Source organism: Pteropus vampyrus, unplaced genomic scaffold, assembly GCF_000151845.1.
Source record: "Pteropus vampyrus isolate Shadow unplaced genomic scaffold, Pvam_2.0 Scaffold339, whole genome shotgun sequence".
NCBI lineage: Eukaryota > Metazoa > Chordata > Mammalia > Chiroptera > Pteropodidae > Pteropus > Pteropus vampyrus.
Window position 1 is genome coordinate 519,028 of NW_011889120.1, and position 11,312 is coordinate 530,339.

Below are 11,312 nucleotides of genomic sequence, written 5' to 3' on the forward strand. Positions count from 1 at the left end.
TCAAATACAGAGATACACAAAATGGATGCTACCAACTGTCGCATCGCTGTCTGCATATCAATGCTCTCCTGCTTACTTGGGTATGAAGAGAAGGAGAGGAGAAGGGAGAGGGTATGATCAGTTTTGCTGAATTTGTTTTAAAAGACAAATTCTGGTACAGAAACCAGAGTTTGGGCAAGTACAAGTTATTGGTATTTGTGCATGGTTAGCATTTTGGGATTACCCTATTTTGTATACACATGTCATCTTTTTTCTTTCTTGTGATACAGAATGCCTTGGTGTGCACTCAAGTACATATTTAATATTTTGAGTTATTTTTTTCCTGTGGCTTGTTTTGGTCTTCAGGGTCTTCATATTTGCAACCTATGGAGTATTTATTTATAGCACTGGAATAACATCACATCCCTAAATAAAATTTGGATTATTTACTTCTAACTATGTCTCCCCAACAATCCAATGACTGTGTAAGCAATATGGCAGAAAGGCACCTGATCTTATTTGAACACAACTATATGTGGGTATGGTTTAAGACAAGGATGCCCAACTCTTGGGCCTCAGACTAGTACTGGTCCATACTGGGCTGCACAGCAGGAGATGAGTGGCAGGTGAGCAAGCAAAACTTCATCTGTGTTTGCAGCCGCTCCTTAGCGCTAACATCACTGCCTCAGCTCCACCTCAGATCATCAGGTGTTAGATTCTCATAGGAGCACCGGTCCCTGGTGCCAAAGAGGTTTGGGACTGCTGGTTTAAGCGCTTTCTGTTTATTAAAAAAATCTCCTTTATTCTTGGGGCTAGTTTTTCTGCTTTTATTGCTGTGTAATACACAAGAAAGAAGCACTATACAAGTTGAAATCTAGTTATATGGACTTTTTTGACATACAGGTGTTTATAAAAAGCTGGCAGGAGCTCTAGATTGTATTTTTTTTTTAAATGTAGAACTTCTGGTTTAAAAGTAGATTACTTTTCAGGGAATATGAAATTATTAATTCGATTAGCACTGTACATTGTGTCTTGAAGCTATTCAGAGTACTGTAGGAGCATCTGCTGTATCATCATTTGAAAGCTACCAGGTTGTTTCAGAAATAATTCTCAAGTGCCTTGACAATGGCAGTTTGACATAGCTCGATGTAGGCAGCACCACAGTGCTACATGGGGGTTCTTCATTTTGGCTTCATGTTAGTAAATTGATACTCCCAAGTACATACAAGGTGGTCATTTATAGGGATGGTAGTTTTTATTGAATCTTGGCTTTCCTTTTTCCTTATTTAACAAAATAGTGACCACTGTCATTTTCAACTTTCAAACAATAGCATCAGTGATTTTATAAATAGAAAATCATTTTCCAGGTGAGCTTATGTCTATGCTGGCAACCATTTTATACACATGGCCTCATTTAAATGGCCAGGACTTTGAATGTGTAAGTGGGCAAGGTTTCAGGCAATTTGAGTAGGCTTTCCAATCTCACCTCTCCATTTCCTGTCTAAACAACTTTTTCCATGTCCACAGCATGTTTATACAGCATTGAATAAAACTTCTAATGGGAAATTTCCAGATGACCTCCCTCAGAGGCTGGGCTGTGAAGAAATCTTAAGAAACTCGACCCTGATGAAATTGCCTCCATTGAGAATATTACTAGGTGCAGAAACAAGGAACAGAATTCAGTTATTTTTGGTTTTTAAATAAGTGAATTCTGTTTCTTTTGTGTAGGTGGCAGAAAACATTAACCCCTGCAGAAGGTCCAGTCTCAGTTGGAAATTGAACTTTTGGTTTCTTTGCATTAGGAGAACCGTGGAGAAAAGAATGTTAAATTGTTTTTATTTGAACCTCAAGCAACTTGGAATCTGTTTTGCCATCTTACAATATCTTTTATAGATGTGTCTTTTCCAGGTTATCTGTCTTTACATTTAATTTTCTAGAGGCTGGGACTGTGATTATCAAAAGATCTTCAACTCAGTACCATGTGGGTGGATACTAATGAATCCTTTCTTAACCTTCCTAGCACTTTTGGAGAAATCGGTCAGTAGAAGGCGGGACACCGATGCCATACAGAAAGCCAAAATCCTTTATTCATCTTGCATGAATGAAAGTGAGTAATAAAGAAAATATTTATCACCCTTATTCTTCAGAGTTCTTTTAACATTTAAAGAAAAAAAGAACTAAGTATTCTAATAATGTTTAAATGTATTGTTTAAGGGAAGGATCAATGCTTAAAGACTGGGTTGTGACTGGCCCTGTCTTAATGTTCTTTTGCTGGCTTGATGGAGAAAATAATTTTATTTCTATGGCTTGGATTCTTTGGGTGTCAGATACTCCATGAGAAACTTAGGTAGGCTCAGAAGGGCAAACTCCACTGTATGTGGTGCAGAAACCAGAATCCAGAGGCCAGGACTGGTCTGAGAAGGAGCCTTGGAGGGAGGGCACTTGGGAGTATTGCTATGTCTCCTAAGGACCTACTGGGGCCTAGAGAAATCCAGATTCCCAGGCAGGCCATATTCCTGCTGCTTCTCTGTCAGCCTAACAGTCATCTTTGTTGGGTGTCTTAGGTCTTTCTCGGCATCTTGGGTCTGATTGGAGTTAAAAGAGGCATTTGTCATTTACCTGGTCTGTTTCCTCAAGGTCATTGCAGGAAGAAGCCAGTGCCTTTGGGAAATACGTTAACTTGTTTAATATTTGGAGTATTATTTGGTGAGCTAGAAAAGGGCAGGAAAAGGTGATGAAAGAGTCTGAAACATTCATTCACTTTTATTGGGGGGTGATTGGTTTTATTGAGCTGTTTCCTTTGACTAGGGTTGTTCTTTAGTCTCGCAGAGTATTAACCGCCTAACACAGCTCATTGGCTGGGGTCAATGTAGTGGGCCCATCTTTTTTTTGTAGGGAATATCCAGCAGGTTCCCTAGTCAGCTTTCCTGGCAGGAACACCAGGTTTAGACAGTCGCATCGCAGTGACTCATAGGTGAGTCATAGGTAGCTCTGTCTCTGTGGTTATGCTCAGTCCACTATTCCTCTCTCTCACAGCTGAAATGGTAGGTTGGGGCCATATGGGAATTTTCTCTTGAGAAGGTACACTCAAATTATAGTTTGGTGATCCAGTTTGCAATTCTAACTCTCTCTTTATATTTGCTCCCTTTCAGAAGCGATCGAAAAAGCAGATGCCAAACCATTGCTACACATTCTGCGGCATTCGCCTTTCCGCTGGCCTGTGCTTGAATCAAATATCGGTCCCGAAGGGGTTTGGTCAGAGAGAAAGTTCAGCCTTCTGCAGACACTTGCAACGTTTCGTGGTCAATACAGCAATTCTGTGTTCATCCGTTTGTATGTGTCACCTGATGACAAGGCATCCAATGAACACATCTTGAAGGTATATAGTGAGGACTTGTTCACCTTATTTGTTCAGTCCAAAGTTAGCCTTTTGGGGTGCCTTCCCAGGGAAAGAGACTCATACCACCTTAGTGAAATGATAAGATGAAAATTCTGTTAAACATTGGGATCTAGAATATTACTCCCTCCCAGATTTGCAGAATGTAAACCGTGAACAAACCAGTTTTGTCAGCCTTTCAGAAAGCCAGTGAGTGAGTACTAAGTGATCTGACCCTCAAATATCTACTCTGAGCATATATGGGGCCCCCCAATTCCAGTGAGGAGAAAGCTGCAAAGAGTTTCTGAACTCTGCTTTTCCCTCCACCACCTCATTCCCCTGACAAAGGAGAGAACACATGCCATGACTCCTTGTTCCCCCTTCACCCCTTCACTAACATCTTACATATATACCTAAAGTTTCATTGTCAAGTTCAGTCTGAATCTGGCCTTCCTTCCAAAAGATAAAGTGAAACTTGTTCTAAGTGCTTAGTTGCATTGTCTGTCGGGAGATTAAGCATTCCTCCTGTAAGGAAACGGGCCATGCAGATGTACCTTGACACTTATAATTACATTGGTAAAATCAGGAGACTGTCGAAAAACTGCTAAAAATGACAGATTCATCAATGAAAGAGCTTGTCAAGAATTTAAATAACAGTTTTCAAATTGTTTTGTGTTTCGATCCTACTACTTTTTTGCTTTTATAGTAACATTGACTGATAATGAAAATTTTATTGAACCACTGATCTCCCCCAATTCTATCCTTTGTTGAACCAGAAAATAATAATATGTTGATATTCAAATCATAGAAGTGTAAAACTTTTCGAGTGTGTTACCCTTTCCTGATATAAGTCAACTTTTAAAAATCCACACTGCAGAGTTATTTTTTTGGTTTATACCAAGTGACTGGCAAATTTTTTCTGTAAAAGACCAGATAGTAATTATTTTAGGGTATGTGAGCCATATAGTTTCTGTTTCAACTACTCAACTCTGCCATTGAACCTGGGAAAGCTGCTGTAGACAGTATGTACAATGAACTTGACAACAAAAATTAGTGTATTAGTGGCTGCCAATGTTGTAGAATTTGTGAGTGTTGCTTTTCTTAAATCAGTTAAAACTATAAAAATTAAACTGAATATTTGGAGCCCCTGAAGCACCTTTTAGATTTTTTGGGACATAGTTTGGAAACCACTGATATAGTGAATGAAGGAGTGGGCTTTGGTGTCAGAGAGATTGCGGTGTGTGGTTTGGCTTTGTGATTTACTCACTGAATATTCTCGTGCAAATTGCTTTACTTCTCTGAGTCATTTTTCCCATGTGTAATGAAGAGTGAATTAGAATTTACTTTTCACTGTCACTGCGAGGTTTATATGAGATGGATTTGGTGACAGTTTACAGGATAGATACTAGTACGTAGTAGCACATGACGAAGGTGCCCTTCTCTGAAAAGCATGACGAAGCAACTGGTCAGAACCATTTGGAGAATGTTTTTCTTCAGTTCTTGTACGCAACATACCTCTCATATCTCAGATTCAGATGTGTGAGAAATAGGCATTTTCTTTAGTCTATTTCATCACTGACTGAGCTCCCACCCCACCTTTTAGTGGGAAATTGAACCAGTCTAGGCACTTCCCTGTCTCCTGGTTGCCCCATTTCTCAGCCTTCTCCAGGGCACTGGGAGATCTTCCACTCATCAGTTATCTGTTTCTAAAAAGAAACCCGCTATCCTAGCCCATGTAACCTCTTCAAGTGTGCTTCTCTGCTGCTGGGGCCTTGGGCCTCTCCCTCCCTCTCAGATCCTGCCACTTTCTAGGGACATTGACTGGTCATTCTGCTCAGGAGAAACTTTGATTTCTTTGGCTGCCTAGGGAATCCTCTTTTTTGCCTTGGGAGAAATCTCTCTTACACCAAACTCTTCTCTCTCAGTGAACTTAGACTTTCTTTTCCCCTGTGGCGAGATGGCACAGGATTTTCCACAGCCTTAAATGGGAGAAAGGAAATATAAAAAAACCAGAAACAGCAGAAGCCAGTGCCCTAAAACATATCTCGTTACATGTGTTTGGGTTTATTTTATGTAAGGAGATGCCAAGATTTAAGGGACAGTAAAAGACTTGAATATATGTGATCCAAAAAGAGTGTTTGGAAAGCCAAGGTTGTCTCAGTATGTGTTACTGAAACAGTCAGTGGCCTGCATTTGTCTGAATCTTAGCAAAATCATAAAGATGACAAGGAGAAACTCTCTTGGAAATGAAGTTTTTCTGATTTCTTCGTCTTTCCTTTTCCTACATCATAAATTGGCAGATGTTTCTTTTTCTTTTGCTGCTTTTTTCCCCCTAACCTGAGGTTTATTGCAGTTGGAGAAAAAAAATTCATATTTCAGTTTAATGTATCAGATTTTCTAAACATGTATTTTATTTTCTACTTGCAGTATTCAGATGCAAGGATTAAAAAACCTCAAATAATACAGTGTCCTAATGTTGGCCTCTTGAGAATGTCTTTTGCCTCAAGAGTTTGTATGTTTCTAGTGAGGTTTAGTTGACTGACCTTATTCAATCTGTTTGGTGTATTTAAAATGTTTCCTAAGAAACCATAACAACCTGAAGGTTTAGATGAGGTCTCGTAACTTCACTTGAATCATTGAAACTTTTACAATAAGTGGATTTAACTTCATTTTATCAGTGGGAAGCTTTGGCTTTCTTAATATTGCCTGCACAGTTTCCTTTCCTATGAGACTGCAGGTCAAAATATTCTCCAAGTAGTCCAAATCTAATAGAAAGCCAAAATATCTTAATCATAATATTGTGGTGTTTTGTGATCCTGGCTTACTTAATTTTTGGAAGAAACAGTAGTTTGGGAATTGCAGTAGGATGAAGCCAGGCTGGCTTGTGACTTGGTTGTTTTGGGCCAATTAGAGAAGAATACTGAACACAATAATTTGAAGATTTTAGTAATACACACAGACAAAATGGATGTTATGAAAACATCTTTCTTTTTACTCTAGAAACAAGAGCAGTATTTTTCCTTGAAATATTTCATAATACCATTAACTCTTAACTTGGTCTTTGTAGAATTTGTTGCATATGAAAGGGGATTTTATGGAAAACCATGATCCTATACAGATTTTATGTGTTAAAAATATTCGAGATTATAGTAGGAGTAAGAAGAACCTACAGGAAATAGATGAAAACAATGTAACATTATATGAGCTAATGATATGGGAATGTGGGATCCAGTTTTTATGCAAATGCTACTAATTTTTGATTTGTTTTTAGATTTTGTATTCTGCTAATTCGATTTAACTTTTTTACGTGTGAATCAAATTTAAATTAGAAAATCTGCTGTTGAGATCCATTTTATTCAGTCTTTAGGCAGTTGTTGATATTTAAGAAAGAACCACAAATGTAGAGAAAGTTCTGGAACTTTTTAAAAAATTTATTTTTAAATTTACATGCAGTTAAATTGTTTTGTGACGCATGTCTCTGTAAGTTTTGACAAATACATAAAGTCATGTAATCACTACCATCATCAAAAATCAGAATAGTTCGATCACCCCCCAGAATTACCTGGTGTTGCCCCTTTGTAGACAACTACTTTCCCCATCCCCAAACCTCATTCTCTGTCCCTGTAGTTTCTTCTTTTTCAGAATGTGATTAAAATTTGCCCGTGTTGTTGCAGGTGTCAGTAGTTCATTGTTTTTATGGCTGAGTGATATTCCATTTTGTATCACAGTTTGTTTATCCATTCATCAGTTGAAGAACATCTGGGTTGTATCCAGTTTTTGGCAATTATAAAGTAACATGCAAGTTTTTGTGTGGGCAAAAGTTCTCATTTTTCTTGGGTAAATCCCTAGGAGTGGGATTACTGGGTCAAACACACATACGTAAGTTGTGTTTAACTTTATAAGAAACTGTTGCACTGGTTTTCAAAGTGGCTCTGCCCTTCTGCATTCCCACCAGCAATGGATAAATGATCCAGTATTCCTGAATCCTCACCAGCGCTGGTGTTATTGGATTTTTTTTTTTTTGTATTGCCATTCTAATAGATGTGTGGTTGTGTTTTATTATGGATTTAACTTGTTTTCCTAATGACCAGTGATGTTGAGCATGTGCTTATTTTCTGTCTGCATATCTTCTTTGGTGAAATGTCTGTTCAGATCTTTTACCCACTTTTAAATTGGGTTGTTTGTTTTCTTATTGTTGAGATTTGAGGGCTCTTTATATATGCCGAATACAAGTCCTTTGTCATATATGTGATTTTAAAACATTTTCTCACTATCTGTAGCTTGTCTTTTCATTCTCTTAACAGTGGCTTTCACAGAGCAAAATTTTTTAATGGCGATGAAGTCCATTTTTTCTTTTATCAGTTGTGATTTTGGTGTCATTTCTAAGAACTCTGTGTCTAACCCCAGGTCATAAGATTTTTCTGTATGTTCTAGAAGTTTTATAGTTTTAGATTTCATATTCAGGTTTATGATCCATTTTGAGTTTTTGTACCAAGTGTGAGGTATGGGTCAAGGTTCTTTTTTATTTTCTTTTGCATATGGATGTCCAGTTTGTCAAGCATGTTATTTGAAAAAACTATCTTGTTTTCTATGATTGCCTTTAAGGTGCTGAGAGTTTTAATTCAAGAAGCTATGCATTTCTTTTCCATAATAATAATTCTAGTTATTTTGTTGTCTATTATTTGAATTTTTATCACCTATCCGAAACTTTTCAGAGAGGGTTCTAAAATTCGCTAAGATTTCGCGAAACAAAATTATCTATCATTTGATTTTTTTTCAAACAAATAAATCAATGCAGCACAGTATTTTAGGGGCAGAAGGTGGAAAATCTGATCAATCAACTCCATCCAAATTGGCATTTTGCAAAATACTGTGATGAAAGGAATACTGGATCTGGCAACAGAAGACAGTAATTCTCTGAGCTCTGCTCGGCCGCGTTACCTTGGGAAAGTCATATCACTTCCCTGACTTTTGTTTCTCTACCCATCAAGTAAGAGGGGGAACCAGATAATCTCTAAGACCTATTCCAACTGAAAAAGCTTTGATACTTGTCAGCATTGCTAGAACCTCAAATGGGTTAGAAACCATGAATTGGGGAAGCAGGGGCAGGTCTCTGGTACTTTATAATGTCTGTCATTGCCGAAATGTCTATTTGCATGTAGCTCTGAGTGCAGTGAATTGTTTTTGTAATGTTGACACAAGCTCAAAATATGATTCGGATGCTGACCTCATGACTCTTGTTAACATGGTGCAGAAGAATTTACAGTGCAAGTAGAATGCTTTCTGTTTTTGTTTCAACAGCTGGACCAAGCAACACTCTCTCTAGCTGTGAGGGAAGACTACCTTGATAATAGCACAGAAGCCAAGTCTGTAAGTTTTATTCATATTCAACTCTGAGCCTTGTCAGGCTGTTGTTGGGTTCATAAGTTGTTCTAAAATTCCTCTTTATTGGAAGTGAGCAGTGTGGCTATTTGGTGATTATATTCCCAATGCAGGGAGCAAAAGCCCTTTTATTCAGGCAGAGAAATGTCTTCTGGAGGTCTGAGCATCAAGGCCGTATGAGTCCTTGTGCTCAGAGCCCTCATGATCGAGTTGGGGAGACAGCTCACCTTCGTGATGAAGTAACCAAGAAATGAGCTTGAAGCCATTTCTCACAAGTGCAGAGAGCTTACTCTGTATTACAGAAGTAATGCATGGGGAGGGATGCCCAGTCGACCAATGATTCTCAAATCGTACTGCTTAAGGATCACCTGGGAAGTTTCTATTGACTGTCAGTTCTTGGGCCACAGCCCTGGAGAGACTGATTTAGTAGACTTGAAGTGGGGCCTAGGAATCTGTTTTGTTAACAAGTGCACCAGGTTATTGTAAGCTTAATGAGAACCAGAAGGGGTCAGTCAGGTTAGACTTACTGGGTTGACTTGGAAGCCTAGCTTTTTGCATATTGGATCAGAGCTGGTTTGTTCCTGACACTTTCAATTCATTTTGGAAACTGTTGAACTTCCTAAGGAGCCTTAGACCTAGGGTCCCCTCGACTAGGGAACGATCTGGTTTCTGGTCAGCCTGAGAATGCAGGAACTTTGACTGGGAAGTGCTGACTCACAATGTAAGTCCCTACCCCTCTGCTTATGTTAAACCCTATATCAGGAGGGCTCTGGAGGGCAGGAAGCTAGCCAAGATTCTAGGCAACATTCTGGCGGCTGTGGACACTCATCAGAGTTTTCCTTCTTGAAAGTGGACAGAATGAATTGTAATTTGAGAGCACCTCTGTTTCTGCTGGGGTGACTAGGTTAGGTCCTTGGTAACCCTCAATGACAGCAGACAGCCTTTTTTTACCTACTCCCTTTCATTCTCTTGCCTCCTTAGCACCACTTGACAAATTTTCTTCTTGATGCATAGCTCCCTTCATGCTTTTGCTCACAAGCTAGGATCTAAATTCCTTAGAAGGATTTCAAGGCCTTTTCCTGACTTGATTCCAAACCATGTTTGCTATGTCATCTATTCATTTCTCGTCTAAGAAAGGCAGACTCATACACCTCACAGGATGGCTCCTCATTGCTCCTGAACCTGTCTCCTTCAAATGCTGTGTCCCTTATTTCTCCAGGCTGGAATTCTTCTCAAGTTCTTGCATTTTCAAGTGCTTAGCAGCTTTATTAAGGAACTTATTTTGGTCTCTCTAATGTTACAGTTAGTAATTACATGTTTATCTCTCTCACACACTGAGAACCAGATCACACACTGGGAACCAGACTCAAGCATTATTCAATTTTTCATCTGTACCTCCCCAAGCACAGAATGCCTAGCAAGACATCTTGCACATGTATTGATTGAATAAATATTTTGAATTGAACTGGGAATTGCAAAACATTGTTTCTAATTAAGACTATTTGCAAAGCTTGCTTACTGATTCAACAAATATTTATTATGGGCCTGCTATATGCCAAGCACTGTATAAGTCCCGAGGTCGTAAACATAGCAAGAATAGCTTACAGAATCAAGATGTATGTTAGGATATCTTATTCCCATAGAATAACTATGAGATAATTTAATACCTGGTATATTGGGTTCTTAGAAGTATATCTGAAAGGAGAGGTGACCACCCCGCCCCAAGGAGATTCTTCAATTCCTATAAAATAAGGTTCCTCCCTCTAATGGCACATGAATATCATGACAGTGGGTTTATGAACATGCAGGGAAGAAATTCTATATTTTCTATTTGCTTGGTTTTGCTTCATCATTTCTCTCATCTCTCCCTTTTTTTCCTGAGGTAGTGAGGAGAACTTTGTAAAAACCATACAAAACTGAAAAGACATAGGGCTGCAGTTGCTGGCTTTTAATTTTTTTAGTGCGAAGGTGGGTAAATTGAGCTGGAAGAGAATAAATCACAGTTCCCACTAGTCTTCACGGATCATGCCTGCTGCTTTTAGTGACAGCTCTATCCCATTATTTTATTAAAGCCTCTTGGCTGGAAAAAGGAGTCTGACCTTTAAATTTCTATTCTTGGCTCATTTGGAGATGTTTCATGTATCTATAATATTGCTGGTGGCCACAAAAACTAGTTCTCTTGATTGTTGGTGGCTGGACATCTTTGTCTCTCATGGAAGCTGTCTCCAAATAGCCATCACTCTTCTTTCTCCCAAAGTGGTAGGTAGGTGGTTGCTATTGCATAATGCCTGTACCATACTTTGAGTACACAGTGAAAATGAAAATTTATTTTCGCCTGCTGTTTCTGCTCCCCTTTGTCCCTGAAATGTACCTTTTAATAGGCTGTTGTCATGGTCACTTGCTTCTTTATCTCTTACAGTATCGGGATGCCCTTTACAAGTTCATGGTGGATACTGCCGTGCTTTTGGGAGCTAATAGCTCCCGAGCAGAGCATGACATGAAGTCGGCGCTTAGATTGGAAATTAAGATAGCTGAGGTAAGTCTTAATCTAAAATCTCTTTCTTTTCTTTTTTTT

General features: G+C 38.8%; 1 protein-coding gene across 1 annotated transcript in view; it reads left to right on the forward strand.

Moving 5' to 3' along the window:
• The window catches only part of PHEX (phosphate regulating endopeptidase homolog X-linked), a 178,351-nt gene that overhangs the window by 33,845 nt on the left and 133,194 nt on the right, over window positions 1-11,312 (forward strand). The window contains exons 4-7 of the mRNA XM_023522333.1: window positions 2,000-2,086; window positions 3,132-3,358; window positions 8,657-8,725; window positions 11,157-11,273. Of these exons, the coding sequence (XP_023378101.1) occupies window positions 2,000-2,086; window positions 3,132-3,358; window positions 8,657-8,725; window positions 11,157-11,273 (500 nt within the window). The remainder of the gene's footprint in view (window positions 1-1,999; window positions 2,087-3,131; window positions 3,359-8,656; window positions 8,726-11,156; window positions 11,274-11,312) is intronic.